Source organism: Mus musculus, chromosome 2 (genome assembly GCF_000001635.26).
Source record: "Mus musculus strain C57BL/6J chromosome 2, GRCm38.p6 C57BL/6J".
NCBI classification, from domain to species: Eukaryota; Metazoa; Chordata; class Mammalia; order Rodentia; family Muridae; genus Mus; species Mus musculus.
Genome location: NC_000068.7, coordinates 114,124,669 through 114,143,403, shown reverse-complemented (window position 1 = coordinate 114,143,403; position 18,735 = coordinate 114,124,669). Strand labels below are relative to the sequence as shown.

The following is an 18,735-nucleotide window of genomic DNA, read 5'->3' as shown; positions in this document are numbered from 1 at the left end:
TAGTAAAAGGAGACAGATTAAGACGCTTATAGTAACTTCTTATAAATGGAGGAGCTGGGATCCAGCTCGAGTTCATTTGGTTAATACCTTGTTGTTGGGTGTTTTTTTTTTTTATGATTTATGAGGGAAAACAGAAAGGGGAAAAATCAAGTCTTATCAAACTGTCACAGAGACTGAAGCCCAGGAATATCTCACTCCATGCCTAATGGCAGTGAAGACAGGCTCTCTCCTGCTGGCTCTGATTACCCTGGTGTCACTCATGTTCTACTGTAACTCCACTGTTTCCTTCCCTTAGGTGTCTCGCCACGAACGCCGCATCTCTCAAATTCAGCAACTGAATCAGATGCCTTTGTATCCAACTGAGAAAATTATATGGGATGAGAACATCGTCCCTACTGAGTACTATTCTGGGGAAGGTAGGTAAGGGAATACGGAGCTCATGTGTAACGTGTGTGTGTGTGTGTGTGTGTGTGTGTGTGTGTGTGTGTGTGTGCGCACGCACACACGTCTCCTCTATACAGTAGATTACTGTTCTGTGTTCTGTGGACTTAGAAGCTAGAAAAGAGTGAGGATTAAAAGAGTGAAGCTAGAAAAAAGTGAATACTTAGCAAAAGGACTTAATTATCCTAGGATGTATTTCTCTATATAAAATATGATTATTAAACCACAATGCTGTTTTTGAGTAGGCTTAAGAGTAAAGAAAGTGTAGCTTTCATTGATCACTGTGATATGCTGTTTGATAGACATGCCCTTCAAAAGCTCTGGTAGAGCCTTTTTAAAGTTCTTTATGAAGCCAGGTACTGAGAACCAAAAACCAAAAAACCCCATCGCCAGCAGTTGATAACAGATGCTTAGGGCTACCTCCCAAGTGTCTGTACTAGCTATTGAACCTGTACCTTTGATTGAAAACTACCTGTTTTTGTAGATGAGAACTTGGCTTAAATGTACCAGTAGTATGGCACTAGTGGTATCTTTAAAGTAGTCACAATTATTTTGATGGTTACTGTTCCAAGAGTTTCCTAGAATTTCTCTTGAAATCCACCCGCAGAAAGTGTGTGCAGTTGGAAACCATGGTGTTAAACAGCATAAGCCAGAGTCAAAAGGACAAGCATGGCTTATTCTTTTCCGTATCCAGAACATGGAAATTAAATTATATGTAGCTGTGTCTGTTGTATCGTGTGTGTGTGTGTGTGTGTGTGTGTGTGTGTGTGTGTGTGTGTGTGTGTAGGACAAGACAGTCACAGGTCAGGAGACTGGAGGAAGAGATTTTAAGGAAGGTGAGAAATAGGTTAGTGCAATTCATGTAATAAAGCCGAGGTTGGTCTAACAAGGGAAGGAGGAGAACTAGCTGGCCAGAAAGGACAACTAGGGAGACAAAGGGAGGGCACCTAATGAAAACACGGTATGAACATATACATGAAGATGCCATGAGAAACCCATTCCTGTCTATGTAGCCATTTTTAATTCAAGTTAGGGTTGCAAGGTACTAACAGGTTTTTGTTTTTTAATGAAAATGAGGTACCTTTCCTTCAGCCTATGCCTGCGAGACAGTGACTCAGAGTGTAAGTCAGTGTGTACGAATATAAACAGTGTGAATATTTGGTACACCATCTCTTGTCTTTAAGTTCTCTTATTACAGTGGTACTATAGATAATGTATAAAAATGTGATTTGTCAGGTAAATGTATTGTGGCTTTGGTAGTGCTGTTGAGTACTTGATCTCTAAATAATGCTAAGACTGCTCAGTCACAGAGAAGAGATGAGTTGGAGTAACATAAAGACAGTGCTGGTGCCGGGCGGTGGTGGCGCACGCCTTTGATCCCAGCACAAGGGAGGCAGAGGCAGGCGGATTTCTGAGTTCGAGGCCAGCCTGGTCTACAGAGTTAGTTCCAGGACAGTCAGGGCTAGCTGCACAGAGAAACCCTGTCTTGAAAAAACAAAACACAAAAAAACCAATGCCTTGACCCCTAAAGTCTAGCAAAAAGCACGTTTGGAGTTCTCTTTAGGTAATGTAGCAGCATCGTATTTACTCTCTCGTGCTGTGTTTTGCCGCAGGGTGAGCTTATGCTAGCGTTAGGCACGTCAGGTTTTGGGTGGCTTGAATTGGGTACAAGAAGCTACTAACATCGGTATCAGGGTTAAATATCTTTGGAAACATTTAAGACGCATGCTGGCCTGTGAAATGCTGCTGTTTGATTAATTGAACGAATAGTTGTATCCTTACATCGGTTCTCACAAGATAGCCTGTGTAGTCCGTGCAAATGGAAAATGTGGAGATGTGTCTGCTCCACAGACCTCAGTAGCTGCTTCTCCAGCTGCTAGTGTGTTTTTGGATATAGACCAGATGGTTGATTAAAGGAATAATGCAGTCATTGATGCTGTTTTCCTTTCCAGGCTGCCTTGCTCTCCCCAAGTTGAATCTGCAGTTTTTGACTCTGCACGACTATCTCCTGAGGAACTTCAATCTCTTCCGCTTAGAGTCAACTTACGAAATTAGACAAGACATCGAGGACAGTGTCAGCAGAATGAAGCCCTGGTCAGTACATTGATGCCGTCTGTAATGAAGTGTGTGTGCAGTGTCTGATACAGTGTGGTAGGAAAATCAGTATGTTAGCAGTATGAAGATATCTGCCAAAGATACCTCCTATTTGAGAATGTTTACAATGTGAATTTACTTCAGAAGTGTTAACGTATAAGATACATATTTGAGTACCTTGGAGATGTGGCAGGGGTCCTGGGGAGAAGGGAGAAGAGGTCATGTTAGTCAGGGAAGCGGAAAACTCAGTAGTGATCAATAACAGGGTATAGAGGGCCCAGCAGTCCTGGACTAGGGCAGGTTAGACTCTGTTGGTCTTGGGTGAAGTTCAGCAGCCAGGAGTGCTGCTCTCCCACTGTTGTTCCAGTGACTGTAGCCAGAAGTGTGAGCTGGAGGACCGAGCCTGGTGTGGAACACTATGAGCAGCACATTGCAACTCAACTGCATTGGCAGGATTCACTTATAGATCTACTTACTTGAGAACTTTTTCGGTTTAAACTCGACTCTCAACCTCCTGGCTTTATCTGAAGAGTTTCTTTAAGAAAATCCCTTTGTTCTAACTGTGGTAGATGGGGTTGCATTATGAGATTTGTGAAGGTTAATTTTGGAGTTTTATCCATTGAGTGACTTTGGGTAAATTCTTTTCATTCACTGTTTCTAAGTAGATGGTTTCAAAAATTTCAAGTGATTACAAATGAGCAAACTTTATTTGTGAAGCGAATCATTACCTTTCAGGCATAGTAGAGATACACACGTGATACTGACTCTGTATGGAAAGTCGGACAGTCTCTGCAGCCTGAACCTCCTCAGGTGTCCCTAGCCGTAGAGAGCGACCACAGGCTCTGTGGTAATGATCTGTTTCTCACTTCCATATTTTACTTTATAGTCAGTTCTGTTTTTTAAATTACTATGTGAGAAGTTATTCTGGATGAGACTATAAAACCCAACACAAAGTATTTTTGAGTTAATAATTAGTTGAGTCAGTAAGTAGGCTAGGATTGTGAGATTTGTATAGCCACTGGCTGCTCATCCCTGCCCACAGCCTTGCTGACACGATTGCCCATTGTTGGGACCCTGTGGGAGCACTTGATCCAGAAACTCCTTTACAATTTATGGTTACCTTGCACTTAGATGTCTACATTTAGAGCCTAATTTTGGCCATTTTGCAAAATAGGGATTTATTAACTAGTACTTAAGTAAATAGAATTCACTTGTACATTTAATTTAAATGTCAAGCACACATACAAAGAAAACAAACAATTACTCATGGTTTCTATTCTCTATTAATAGAGGATTTTTTTTTAATTACTTTTTTTGGGGGGGGGGAGATGAAAGAAAATGTTAACTTTTGGAGTTAATTTGTTCATATGTGAAATAATAAACCCTTCTAAAGTTTTTGCACTGATGCCCCTGAAGGGATTTCTGTAGGTGTGGGACCACACCACAAGGGCGGGAAAGAAGCCCAAGCACTCTTATGTGTTATATGTTTTGGGTCACGTTTCCAGTTGTGTTTCCCATGGCTGAAGCCACTGGGACAGCAGTAAAACATGATGTGCTTCCACGGGGCAGAAGCCTGTCCTTGATGTGTCATATTTCAGTCTGTAAGAAAACGAAAAGTGAAAGGACCAGAGTAGAGGCTGCCTGGGGTCGTGGGAGATGGACTGCTGTTAGAAGTCTTTCTTCAGGGACAAAGCAGATGTTCTAAAGGCGGACTGTGGTGGTACATGCATATCGTGTGCACTTACTAATCCTCCTGAATTGTACATTTACAGTGACTGAGTCCCACAAGACAATAGGAGCTGTCCAAGGGTAAAGTGATTAGAGCGGAGGAAGTGCCAGGACGCCTTTGCGAGGGTTCAGCACACTGTCATGCCACCCTGAAGCTTGCTAAGCAAGTCCTACACTGTAGGACTTTTATTCTTAGTTTTGCCTTGATGTCATAAAATTGTACAGTTCTTAGTTATAGCACAGAATCTTTATATTAGAGGTAATGTAAAGTTTTTGGAATGTCGTTTTTGGAATTAACTTTAAGTTTCAAAGTGCTGCCTTAGTTTGTGTTCCAAATAAACCATTTCATGTAAAAACAATAATAAAGTTAATTGAAGTAACATAAATAAGAATGCCTATCTGGGCGTAGTTACTACTGGTTAACTTCCCCTCTGACCTTTTTTAAGTGATAAGATATTTTAAGGGATTTAAGGTAGTATATAGTTCAATGAGGAGTCTTGCATGTTTTTTTAAAGTTTTTAAAATAATAGCTTGTTCTAGAAATGTATTTTAAGTGTAACCTAAGAACATGAAGAACAAAAGATGAAAATGTTAGTAGTTGAAATTATTTAAGAGAGACAAAGGATAAAATAAACATGAGTAGAACTGTCCTTTAAAATGGAGGAGATGCCACAGGGACAGACCCCTCTCTTCTGTAGGAGAAGCAGAGAGCAGTTCTCCAAGCAGCGGGGATTCCGATCAGTAAATGAACGAGAGAGCAGCTGAAGCAGTTTCTGTTGGAGACAGTGAAACTAGAGACATTGCATTTCCTGATTTCAAATTCTATTACAAAGCTACTGTGATGAAGACGGAGTTCAGTAGACATAAAAACAGGGACACAGATCAATGGTGGCGTGTGCCTTAAATACCAACCCTCTGGAGGCAGAGGCAGGTGGATCTCTCATTCAAGACCCGCCTGGTCTACTATAAAGTTAGTTCCAGGACAGCCAGGACTACACAAAGAAACCCTGTCTTGAAAAACCAAGAAAAGAGAAAGAAAAGCACCCCGCTCCCTGGGATATACACAAATAGGCAGCAGCAGAAAGGCCAGGAAGAAAGCTGTGCAGAGAAGCCACAGAGAAGCAGGAAGTGTTTTCAGTGAGGAAAGCTAGACCTGCCTGCAGAATCCCTGCCTAGTAGTAAAACATGGACTCAAGCAGATTAAATAAACTAAGGCTTGCTTGAGACACGACATTTTTGGAAGAAAGCAGAGGAAAAGCTACCATGACATTGCTCTTAGCACTCTTTTGTTTTGCTTTTGGTTTTTGTCTTAGATTTTGACACCAAAATAGAGGAAACAAAGAGAACAATACTGTCATAGGGACTAGAAGCGCATGAGAGTGGCAAGCCTCTGTACAGCTGTGCCATGCAAGGAAACACTGTGACGTGTGTCAGTTAGACGTAAGGCCAGAGGTATAAGGACACAGGCAACTCAACACAAAAAATAATGTGAAAAAAAAAAAAATCAAACATCCTAAAAGGACATGCTTGCAATGAGGATGTAAAGGCAGCCAGCAGATAAACAAGCGGGGCTCAGGCCTGTAATTATCTGGGAAATGGAGATCCAGCCACTAGCTAGTCAGCCATCGTGCTAAGAAGGAAGATAAGTATTGGCAAGGTTATTTAAGAAAATGAAAGCTCTATGCATTTTTGTTGAGTATATGATTTTATAGCCATTATAGAAGACAGCACAGACATTCTTCATATTAAAAAGAGAATCATGTTTAGTAATCCTACTTATGGGTATATGTTAATAGGAACTAAAATCACTGTCTTGAAAGAAATACTTGTACTTCATGTTCAGAGCAGCACTGTTGTCAGCAGCCAAGATAGAGAAACAACCTGTGACTATGTAGAGATGAACAAGTAAAGAAAATGTGGGTCACGTATACAATATAGCATACTATTCAGCCTTGACGAAGAAACGACCCTTATCAAGGATAGCCAGTGCTAGCCAGACTTCACTGTGAGCTAAACATGTACTCTCCCACGCTGTCCCGTGTAAAGCTGTAAAGTTCTTGTTTGTGTAATCATGCACTGCTTTGGATTTCAGGCAGTCTGAGTATGGTGGCGTAGTGTTCGGTGGTTGGGCACGGATGGCCCAGCCCATTGTGGCTTTCACTGTAGTCGAGGTTGCCAAACCCAACATCGGTGAAAACTGGCCAACCCGAGTTCGTGCAGATGTCACCATCAATCTGAATGTCAGAGACCACATCAAGGATGAGTGGGAAGGTAACTTGGCAGTTCAAAAGTGATGCCACCTTTTGCCTCTGTGATTTATAGCTTTTCATTTAGAGCATTGGTTGAGTACTTTTACTAAATATTATCCTTATTCCATTTTATTCTTAAAATTTAATTGAAAGCACTGTAGTAGTCTTTGTAATTACTAGTAAATACTAAGAATTGAGCCAGAGTATTTTAAGTATTTCAATACAAATAACACTGTCAGAGTATTCTAAAGATTGCGGTTTGCAAAGCAAAGTAAGAAGAAACTGTTAAATTAGTAGAGCTAATTTAATAATCTAGTAAATGCTAGATTTGTACATCAACATAAAGGCATCAGTGTGCCCTAGAGGAGAATCATATATAACTTATACACACTTGCGGTGTAAGTAGAGATAGTCATACTCTGAAAAGACGAGAGCAGCCAGAGTAGAAAAGAGACGCATGCGCGTCACGGAGAATGCATGGAGAAGCTGGTGAGGAGACGCGGAGTGAAGCCGCTCCGGAGGACAGTTTGCCTTAGCACAAGGAGGAAGATGGACGGGATCACTGAAACTAGATTTCCTTCAGATTGGATGATAATTGACAAGAAAGTAAACCAGTTGTTTTTCTTGGTTTTTTTCCTTACTGCCTAAGTTTTTAGCAATGACAGTTGTGTATCATAATTAGCTTTTTGAGAAGCAATGTTCTAAAGTGCTAAGTGAGAAGGAGTTAAAACTTGGCTAACATCTGTGTAAGAGCTGGCTCTGGACCAACCTGCAGTGGGCACTTTGCATCATTACATACACACTCACACACACACACACACACACACACACACACACACACACACACACCACACCACACCGTTCCCAGCTGTCTAAGAGACTGTTCCCCTTGCTGCCCTGTGGTGAGGGATACAGCCAGGAGGGTTAATCTCCTGCCACCTTCTTCAAATGCCAGAAGGAAAGGGATCAGTTTTCAGAAATTATAGCTCCCCGCATAGCAGTAGCATAGCATGAGGAGCATGTGTTAGACTCTAAAGGAACCCAGCAGTGAAGTTGGCCAAGTGTGTGACAAATGGCTGCTTTGGTGGGTATCATTTGTGACAGATTGTTTTGAGTCCTTTATGGTTTCTATGTGCTCCAGTCTGTTGCCTTCTACGCTTAGAGCATTGTGCGCCTTTCTGATCGCTGCACCTTGAGAAGTCATTGATTGCTAGGGAGGGTATTGTGTTTATTACTCCTGGAAACTTACGTATACTCACGACAGAGAGCCATGATGTCTCCAATCCTATTAGCCACACACTGACATTGGTGTCTTAATCTAGCTGTGTGTTCTTCTTCCAAGATTATAAGCAGACAGACTATATAAATTTCATTTCTGTAATATAATGGTAAAAATAATAGCTTGGGAAGAAACAGGGACGAAGCTTCCGTGTGGTAAGTGTCACTAACACTTTAACTTCTGTGTCAGCGTTACTGAGGAAGCTAGACAGCTTTGGGTTCTGACACCAGTACCTTGCCCCTTGACGTCACTCAGAAAGATTTTGCTGACTGAAACTGTATGCTGAGCCATATTCCGTGGGTGAACTTCTGTGGCTAACACTCCTGTGCTTTGACGAGTTATTCTTGGGCTAACCTGTTTTAGGACAGTGCACTCAGGCTGTATGGGATGACACTGATAGATAACCTAAGCGATGGTAGAAACTTGATGACTATGAGTTATATGCCAGCCATATTTTCAGTTATTTAATAAGAATTAAAATAAGAACGGTGATGAACATCCAATTTTGGATCTGTAACATGACTTGAAAGTCTTACTCAGTAATTAATTCATGATACAGGCTTCTAATTTTAATATAAGAATTTCTTCCTTTTAATTACTGCTATGAAATATTGACTATTAAAAACTATAGGAAACATAATTATGTTCTAATACAAAATATATTATTGGTCATCTCTTTTATTTTTAATGTTATTTTTAAATCTCCTCTCCTTTAAAAAAGTTAAGAATTTGCCAACGAAAGATCAAAAACAATGTAATTCTACTAAGTAAAAATGTCTTTATATTTTACTAGGTCTTCGAAAGCACGATGTATGCTTTTTAATTACTGTGCGTCCAACAAAACCTTACGGCACTAAGTTTGACAGGAGGAGACCTTTTATTGAGCAAGTTGGTCTGGTGTACGTCAGAGGCTGTGAAATCCAGGGCATGCTGGATGACAAAGGGCGAGTCATCGAAGACGGTACGGTAACCCACCCGTGTGTGAGAATGACACGTTTTTGTGCTGGCGTACTTGGTAAAACTGAGTTGTTTTATGTAGTAAACACAGACAGTCATATGTAAGGTACCTACTTTACAACTGTAGACTAGCTGATATCTACGATGATAGGGCTCTGGCCGGACATGTGCAGTGTACCTACACCTTAGGTTTGACTCCCCAGCACTGAAAAAGAAAAGGAAGACAAAAAACTGTTAAATGTATTGAATTTTCCAAAACAAGATTTTTAATATTTCTAAGCATGCCAGGCATGGTAGCAAACACACATATAATCCTTCTGGCCTCTATATACACACATACACATATATACATACTCCTAACATGCCCATATACACACACATATACAACATACAAACAAATGAATAGCTTTAAAAGCTGTTTTGTGGGGTCAGTTTACTCTTCTTGGTATTACTGGGATATCTGCAATTGTTGGTCCGTCTTGACTCTTTTACAGAGCACACACTATTACGTTGGCACTCCTGATGGCTCATGCTTCTTGCACAGTTTGGTGACTGGATTTCCCTTAAAACTTGAATTCACTTCACTTGTAATTTTGAGCTCAGGCTATTGTTAGACTGCTGATGCTTAATTCAGCTATTCAATTGTAGTGTTTAAGGAAACAGAAGGAAGTGAAGGCTAGGGGGGATAAGCATTGTGCCACAAAATGAGACCCAAGTTAGACCACAGCGAAGGGAGGGAGGGAGGCAGGCAGGCAGGCAGGCAGACAGACAGACAGACAGACAGACAGATAGACAGATAGCTGAGGCCGCTGAGCTTCCCAGTGTTCCTCCTCTCACATTTCCTGTATGTGAAATCCTTTCCAGCTGCTGATGTTAGGTAGAAACTGGAATGTTGAGAAAAGTAATAAACCCACTGTCAAATTAAGAAATAGAAAGGCTACTTCTTAATTCCTAAAATAAGATACACATCTGCTGGCACAACTCATGTGTGCTTAGTCTAAAAAACACTTAATGTGTGCTCACACGTGAGTCACTAATAGGGACTGGGAGAGAGGGCGTTTGACCACCAAGCATGCCTGCCATAGGAGCATCTGCATTGGTTACAGTGTGTGCAATTTTATCAGCATAGGACAGAGTTGTAAGAAATGATAAGCCAGGCAGTGTTGGTGTACGCCTTTAATCTCAGTATTTGGGAGGCAGAGGCAGGTGGATTTCTAAGTTCGAGGCCAGCCTGGTCTACAGAGTGAGTTCCAGGACAGCCAGGGCTATACAAAAAAACAAAAGAAAGAAAAGAAAAAAGAAAAGAAGAGAAAAAAAGAATTTAGGAAAGCAGGAATATACTTTTAACTTTGAATCTGAAGTGTCTAAGTATGGGACAGTTCAGTCACGGGGTATTGGAGGTGAGTGGAGTTCATTGACTTGCCATTTCTATGAAGGAAAGACTTTTAACTTGCTTTTATAGTTAGTTAAAAAAAAGAAAATACATGTTTCACTTAACAAATTCTTTAAAAATATTTAGGACCTGAACCCAGACCCAATCTTAGAGGAGAGTCAAGGACATTTCGAGTATTTTTGGATCCAAACCAGTATCAACAGGATATGACCAATACGATACAAAACGGAGCCGAAGATGTGTATGACACTTTCAATGTCATAATGAGGAGGAAACCGAAGGAGAATAACTTCAAGGTAATGTTCAGTTCTGCAGCTAAAACTCCTTATACCCTAGAAATGAAATCCAAAAGAGGACCACATACGTGCTGGGGAGAGGGGTTGCAGTGAATATTAACTTCAGTCTTAAATTCGTAGCATACTGATTACATATGACACTTCATCCCCATCCCTGCCGCAGAGCCAGCCACCCCAACTGTAGCACCTGCAGCTCCAGTGAACTTGGCAGCCGTGCCAATGTCCCTTGAAATGATGCTGTTTTGGAAGCTGTGACTAGGGATAAGTGAGGTCAGAGGCCACCGGGCCAAGCTGCTGAGGCCCTCATCTGTTGGCATCTGTGGTCTCTTCAGCTCCACTGCAGACAGCGGGTGGCTCAGCAGCTGAGAGGTGCTCCTGATCTGGGAGCAGGTAGAGATGAACTTGGAGCAGACATCCATTTTAAGGGGTGAGAGGCCAAGGCAGGAGAGCTGCTCCCAGGGGAGAAAGGACAGAGAGGCCACCCTGTTCTTTAGATAAGACTTTACACTGTCCCTCTAAATGATTTTCCTCAGGTATATTTATGGTTTGTTCCTCCACTTGACACAAGCAACTCAGTTTAGGTGTCACTTAAGAGAGCTCTGTTTCCAGGTTGTACAGGAGCTAGGCTGGTCTCACATTTACTTTTCAATAAATGACTCTCAGGCACATAACTGAAGTCTACAGAGTATTCCTCTCTTTGCCATTCTAATGACTGTCTCTGTTGTGAGTGATGTTGTGCTTAGTTACCTGGGACTTGTAGAGGTGAATAAGACGCAGTTGATACCTTAACTGTTAATCAAGAAAGAAATATAAATAGTTATCATCAAAGGTTAGCAAGTGCCAAACATGACTTTTTAAGGGAATTCAAGGAGGCGTTCAGGTCCTGGTGCAGCGAGCAGGAGCTGCCCGTGCTGTGTGTTTGCTGTTTCTGGCACACCTTGGTAGAATCCTCACTTGGTCCCATGCTGCAGTTGTATTTCCAGTTAGTGCAGCGGTTCTAGCCTGGATCTTCCAGTTCTTGCCTGGACCGTTGGGATGGCTACCTTTCTCTACTGTCTTCATAGTCCTGTTGATAGATATTTTCTAATTCTCTTGAATACTGATGCTTTTATTCTGCTACTTAGAACATTTCCGAAACTACCCATTAATGATTAAATAAATCAGAAATTCTTTGTTGCATTAAAGTAAAATGCCACCTTCCTCCTTGAAGCTTTTCCTCATATGAAGTCCATCCCCCACCACTCACATCTCCTGTGGTGGAGTCCTCTGAATTGTGTAAAATTCTTTACTAATCATCACATTCTGCTGCCTCTTGGCATGGTCTGTGCCTTCCTTCACCTCTACGTGGTTTATATAAGATTCCATCCATCCAGAGCTCTCCTCTTCCTCATCCGTGTTCTGTGGATGTGCTTGTCCGTCTGTCCATCACTCACCTATCCCTTACTTCTACTGTGCTAGGATACTGAGTTTTAAAAACATCGATTTGGTTGCTGGGTTCTTTGAGATTAGGCCTTTGAGATTCTCCTAGTTTACATGTTAGGATTTGTTACTTTATCAGAATGGTTTTTGAATATTCTAAAAAAAAATGTTCTCGGCTCTGTTAATTCCTTTTGGCAGAAATGTGCTAACTCCTGTAGAATCCTTTTATTGTAGTACCAGTTCTTCTCTATATTGTTTGACACTCTTATCAATGTGTTTGCTTGTTTATTTCTTTCTATCCATGCTGACTTTTATAAATTTATAAATTGTACTGCATTTCACCAAACAGCTATAGCTATACACTACGTATGCAGAGAGAAAAACTCGAGTTTATAAGGAAGCATTTGTATTTCAGGGCCTGTTTTGTAACTTTCTTTATCTTGTTTTTTGGTATTGGGTTGACATGGATCTTATTTTTATCCTGTTCAATAGGAGTCAAGCGGCAAGCTTATTTATGTCATTCTATCTAAACGAATTCTTCGTGGATAAACTGTGCTTACTAACTTAGTTCTTTTGTTTGACTCAGTCTATGGTATCAACTGAAAATATAGCTGTTGGTTCAGTCTTGCCAAGCACCTGTCAGCAGAAAGTAGCTTCTTGCCTTGAAACACATGGGCATTCCGGATTGGTGCCGTCAGCTCTGCATTCCAGGGAAGTGCCGGTGTCCGAGATGTCTACTGACGCGATACTCTTCTGTCTCTTTACTGCCAGGCTGTGTTGGAGACGATTCGGAATCTGATGAATACTGACTGCGTGGTACCGGACTGGCTGCATGACATCATTTTGGGCTATGGGGACCCAAGTAGTGCCCATTATTCAAAAATGCCCAATCAGATTGCCACCCTGGATTTCAATGACACTTTTCTCTCCATTGAACATTTAAAGGCCAGCTTTCCTGGTCATAATGTCAAAGTGACTGTGAGTGACCCAGCACTCCAAATCCCCCCTTTCAGGTAAAATCAGAATGGATCTGCTCTTAGGCTTAGTCTGTCTGTAGTAGAATCAGCACTGGTGACTAAGTGAGTTTTAAGCATTGTGTCTGGACTTCATTTTGGCAGTCCTTAGCTTTGCTGTAATAATCACTGGGATAAGACTATTATATTTGAATCTATTCCTGACTCTTATTGCAGAAGCTATTTTTAAGACTACATTAAAAGTAGCTTCATGTCTCAAAAGAGATCAGTAAGTGTCTGTGATTTGGAAAGAACTGTATAAATATAGTAGCTGACTAAGGAAATATGCCTGTACCTCTCACACGTAGTCTAGTGTGTTCCCTAACTACCACCATACAGGCATGTGAGGTTGAACTTCATTTTGATTTTAAGAAGCTAAAAGTTTTCTTTCAACTCTGCCTGCCTCATACAGGTTTTAAATACAGGTTGAGTGCCCTTTATTTAAAATGTTTGTTACCAGAGATATTGTAAGTTTGGAGTTTTTTTCAGATTTTGAAGTATTTCCACAGATATCACCAGTTGGATATTCCTAATCTGAAAGTCCGAAAGCCAAAATGTTCCAAAATTCAAAATGTTTTGAAAATTGAGTATCGCAAATGTTTAAGATTGTAGAGTATTTTCAATTTCACGTTTCAAATTGTGGATATGCAGTATGAATTCAAAACAGTTATGTTAATGTCAAGTGGCTTTAGCTCTTAAGTAGGAATAAAGTGAGGTGCATGGAGCCATTGGCTGCTTCCGGAGTTTGTTCATAAGCATCAGAAGCTGTATGCCAAGATGGCCTTGGGAGAGTTCAGATCTTACTTCTTTAGCTGGAAGCCAGAGCATGCACCTTCCACAGGACCTATTAAATACATGCAGTGACTCAGTATGCTTCCAACATAGTTTTCAGAATAGCCACACCTCGTCTTCCTCCTTTCATCTCTAAATTCTGTTTATTACAAAAGCACTCTTGTCTCCTGGGTTTTCTCTATCTGTATTCTCATAACTCTTCAGTAGCATAGACTGTTAAAAACAGTCTTTGTCCCTCCTAACTTCTGCTTCTCTAGGCCCTTAGATTTCTTTTGTTTGTTTGTTTGGTTGGTTTGGTTTTTTATTTAATCATTTATTTATTTTACACTCCAGATTTTATCCCCTCCCCCATCCACCCTCCAACTGTTCTACATCCCACACCTCCTCCCCACCCCCACCCCCACCCCTGTCTCCACAAGAATGTCCAACCCCCACCCAACCAGACCTCTAAACTCCCTGGGGCCTCCAGTCTTTCAAGGGTTAGGTGTATCATCTCTGATTGAACACAGACCCAGCAGTCCTCTGCTGCATGCGTGTTGGGGGCCTCATATCAGCTGGTGTATGCTGCCTGGTTGGTGGTCCAGTGTTTGAGAGATCTCAGGGGTCCAGGTTAATTGAGACTGCTGGTCCTCCTACAGGGTCCCCCTCCTCCTCAGCTTCTTCCAGCTTTTCCCTAATTCAATCACAGGGGTCAACAGCTTCTGTCCATTAGTTGGGTGCAAATATCTGCATTTGACTCTTTTCAGCTACTTATTGAGTCTTTCGTCAGAGTGTGGTCATGCTAAGTCCCTTTTTGTGAGCACTCCATAGCGTCGGTAGTACTGTCAGGCCTTGGGACCTCCCCTTGAGCTGGATCCCACTTTTGGGCCTGTCGCTGGACCTTTTTAGGTTTCTATGGTGGTATATTTTTTGAACTCTCAGATGCTTTTGCTAGATAGAGCCATTTACTCCCTAGCTTGAGAAGTGCATGCTTCTGCCTACAAGTAAGGGAACTTACTCGCCACTTTAGTTCTAGGCAGCTTTTGGCTCTGTCTATACTTTAAGAATGGGAAAGAAGATTGGGAAAAGTACACAGAATGAGAGTTAACTTTTTTTGGCTTAATTTTAGGAAATTTATTGAAAACATTAGCTTCTAACCCCAGACTAAGAACCTCTTGCCTGAATTGCCACACCCGACTTCAGAGTGTCTGTCTCTCCTTTTCTCAGTTGTCCTCTGTGTCTGGCTTGGCTGTTTGTATGTGGACTCTGCTGTTCCTTATTTCTTTGGGGAAGGCTTTTCTCTCTGGCTGTGTTCTTTGAAACCTGTCTCTTTAAGTCTTCTTACTAAATGAGCATGAATAAAGCACTTTACATTGCATATGACAGATACTTAATGTTTCTTTGATTTATCCATTAGTTGGATGACGTTTTCCCCCAGAGGGAAGACTTAACACCCATTTTAGTAATTGTAAATGTACTTTTATTTCAAAGTTTATATAGAGATAAATCACAAATATTTCTCATTCATCTGTTCGCCACACAACTTCATACACGAGATAGTAGTTCTTTCTTTTTTATTGAAAGCTAAATTTTTCTTGCAATTTGCTCTGCTCACATTCTCCCTTCCCTCATCTTCTATAGAGCCTCCCTACCCTTCCAGCTCTATGCCTCCTCTCTCCCTCTAACCCTCCCTTGAAAAAAACAAATGAAGAAAAAAGGAAAAAGCATGAAATACATGCACACACATATGTGCGTGCACATCTCATAAAATCACAAAATCAGAACCATATGTAAAAGCAAAAGACCAATAAGTTTAAAAAAAAAAAAGCCCAAAATAAAGCATTATGAGAAAAGAAATCCCCAGAATTATCATTGAATTTGTTTTGTAGAGACTATCCACTGCTGGGTGAGTCAGGTTTCCACCTATACCCAGTGGGACTCAGTTGGAGAAAACTGATTTTTCCTTTTGAAGTGGTTGACAATTGGGAGATAACTTGTAGGTTAGGGACGGGACCTCATGTCCATTCCCCTTCCCTGCTCCAGTACCCGATGTGGTCTGGTCCATTTCTTATTTTAAATATAAATGGGGGTTTTGCTTTTGTAGAATAACGTTCCCAGTAAGAAGTGGAAAGGGGAAGAAAAGAAAAGATGCAGACGGGGAAGAAGATGACACAGAAGAAGCAAAGACCTTAATTGTGGAGCCTCATGTTATTCCTAATAGAGGCCCTTATCCTTACAACCAGCCCAAACGGTAATGTGACTGCCTACAAACTTGGTTTTAAATTCTCTTAGTCTTTTAAAGCCTTGGGATGGCCTTTTTCCCTTTGGTTTATCAATTATCTGAATAGTTGGGAAACTTTAGGTTGCTCTCTAGCTGCATTCCAAAGGGAAATGTTTCCTGGCACTGAAAAGTCCACATTGCACAGCTACTGGCATGGCGCTCCTGGGTAACCGTGGCCTTTGTAAGAGTGTGTGGGACTACAGGGGCAGTGCATTTGGGACTAGAACTTCTGCTGGCCGCATAGGCCTAAAATATAGGCTAAGTGTATTGGGAACACTGCTCTCTCCATAAGCCTCATTCTGTGTTTGAGACGTGAATGGGAACCGCAGGGTGGATGTAGCAGAGGGCTGTGGAATGAGTACCCGTGGATGTTTGAGCTGGTCATGGCTATGTGGGTCTGCACTGGATGCCGTCTTACTGCATTTCTAACCGTCTTGTATTTAACTGTCTATTGCAGTAATACAATCCAGTTCACTCATACACAGATAGAGGCCATCCGGGCCGGAATGCAGCCTGGACTCACCATGGTAAGCAAAGCCAACTACTTTGTGGCTCTTTAAGTGATTGCAGCGTTGTGTGTATGAGGAGAGGGTGCTGCTCATCGCAGTGTTCAGACACCCAGTAAGCTGTGGCCATTGGTTATGCCACCTGTCCCCCTTTTGCTGTAGCCACAGAAGTATTTGCAGCAGATTTTTGGCCAGCAAAGTCTATAATGTTTACTCACTGACCCTCTACAGAGAAAGTTCTGCCTTGAGTGTGTTTAATTTCCAAGTTCATGGAAATGTTTCTCTTACTTTCAGTTGTTTTCTTGAGTCTAAATCTGTTAGAGTCCAAGACGATGTATATACTAAAGAGTACATATATGAAGATGTATATACTGGAGAGTATACATCGGAGTACACACAAACTGAAGCGTATACATATGAGTATGCACACACTGAAGAGTATACATATAAGATTATGCATACGAGTATGCACACATAGAAGAGTATAAATACAAGTACACACGTACCGAAGAATAGACATTTGAGGAGGATACATACACTAAAGAGTATTCATATAAGTACGTATACACTGAAGAGTATGCCTATAGGTACACATATACTGAAGAGTATAGATACAAGGATAGATACTGAAGAGTACATACGAGTATGCATTTATGTGATATTTCTTTTTCATCATTTCAACTTTGCTAGTTTTTTTTTTTAATGATTTTGTTTTGTTTGTTTGAAGTGAGTTTTTTTCTGAAGAGGATTTTTGAGACTTAGCAGTTTCAGCCATTAATCACTGCACGTTTTTTTCTCAGAGGTCGATGACATGACTTCTTGGTGTTCTTCCATAGATGTATGAGTTTCTGAGATTGGGTTCTCTGTCCTGTTTGTTACATTACTGAGTCCACTTATTTTTTTTCCTAAGTTTTTTATTTCTATTTTATAATAACATAATAGCTTAGTGTTTGATACGTGTTTGTTGTTTTATAGGTTGTGGGCCCACCTGGTACAGGAAAAACAGATGTTGCAGTCCAGATCATATCCAACATTTACCACAATTTCCCAGAACAGAGGACTTTAATTGTTACTCATTCCAATCAGGTAATTGACGCTTTGTCTGTGCCTATCTGTCTGTGTGCATTCACATGCCCATACTCAGAACTTTGTATTTTGAGATTAAAAGCATTAACCCTTCTCAGTAATTTCCTTACTTAGTAGATTGGGTGTTCCTCTGACACAGAGATCTAACATATGTTAGTACCTTATTGGGGTTACATACCTGTAAGGCTACATGTAAATCTGTTCATAAAGGATCGTTTATGCTGTGTTAATCCTTCTGAGGATGTCAGAAACAGTGAAGAGTGAGTACACTTGCTTAGCTCTGGCATAAAATGTGACCAGTAACTCTCAGAGCATCCCAACTCGTGGTAAAATTGCTTTCCTCTAAACCTGGAGGAAGATTCTCAGAATCTACCAATGATCTTTAGAAATCTTGGTTTACTATGCACTACAGTTTTTATATTGTAAGTCATTCTGTTATTTGCTTTCTTTTTTTTAATTTAACTTTATTTGTAATTCCTTTTTTTACACTCCATATTCTATTCCCCACCCCTCCTCTCCCACCTTGCAACTGCTCCACAGCCCACACACCCTCCCCACCACACCCGGTCTCCATGGATGCCCCCACTCTCCATCCCATCTGACTTCTAAACTCCCTGGGGACTCCAGTCTCTTGAGGGTTAGGTGCATCATCTCTGAATGAACATAGACCTGGAAGTCCTCTGCTGTATGTGTGTTGGGGACCTCAGATCAGCTGGTGTATGCTGTTTGGTGGTCCAGTGTTTGAGAGATCTTGGGGGTCCAGATTAATTAAGACTGCTGGTCCTCCTGCAGGATCACCCTTCTCAGTTTCTTTCAGCCTTCCCTAATTCAACAACAGGAGTCAGCTGCTGCTGTCCATTGATTGGGTGCAAATAACTGCATCTGACTCTTTCAGCTGCTTGTTGGGTCTTTAGGAGGGCAGTTATGCTAGGTCCCTTTTTGTGAGCGCTCCATAGCCTCAGTAATAGAGTCAGTCCTTGGGACCTCCCCTTGACCTGGATCCCACTTTAGGCCTGTCACTGAATCTTCTTTTCCTCAGGCTTCTCTCCATTTCCATACCTGTAATTCTTTCAGACAGGAACAATTGTGGGTCAGAGGTGTGACTGTGGGATGGCAATCCCATCCCTCACTTGATGTCCTGTCTTCCTGCTGGAGGTGGGCTCTGTAAGTTCCCTATCCCTACTGTCTGGCATTTCATCAAAGGTCCCTCCCTGTCTCTCAC

At 41.3% G+C, this 18,735-nt stretch overlaps 1 protein-coding gene across 2 annotated transcripts in view; it reads left to right on the top strand.

The window, feature by feature from the left end:
- Aqr (aquarius) overlaps positions 1-18,735 on the top strand; it is a 74,179-nt gene that overhangs the window by 31,936 nt on the left and 23,508 nt on the right. For both annotated transcript variants that reach the window (NM_009702.3, NM_001290788.1), the window contains exons 15-23: positions 296-416; positions 2,394-2,535; positions 6,356-6,534; positions 8,585-8,752; positions 10,268-10,437; positions 12,628-12,869; positions 15,745-15,891; positions 16,379-16,448; positions 17,403-17,513. In NM_009702.3, the coding sequence (NP_033832.2) occupies positions 296-416; positions 2,394-2,535; positions 6,356-6,534; positions 8,585-8,752; positions 10,268-10,437; positions 12,628-12,869; positions 15,745-15,891; positions 16,379-16,448; positions 17,403-17,513 (1,350 nt within the window). The remainder of the gene's footprint in view (positions 1-295; positions 417-2,393; positions 2,536-6,355; positions 6,535-8,584; positions 8,753-10,267; positions 10,438-12,627; positions 12,870-15,744; positions 15,892-16,378; positions 16,449-17,402; positions 17,514-18,735) is intronic.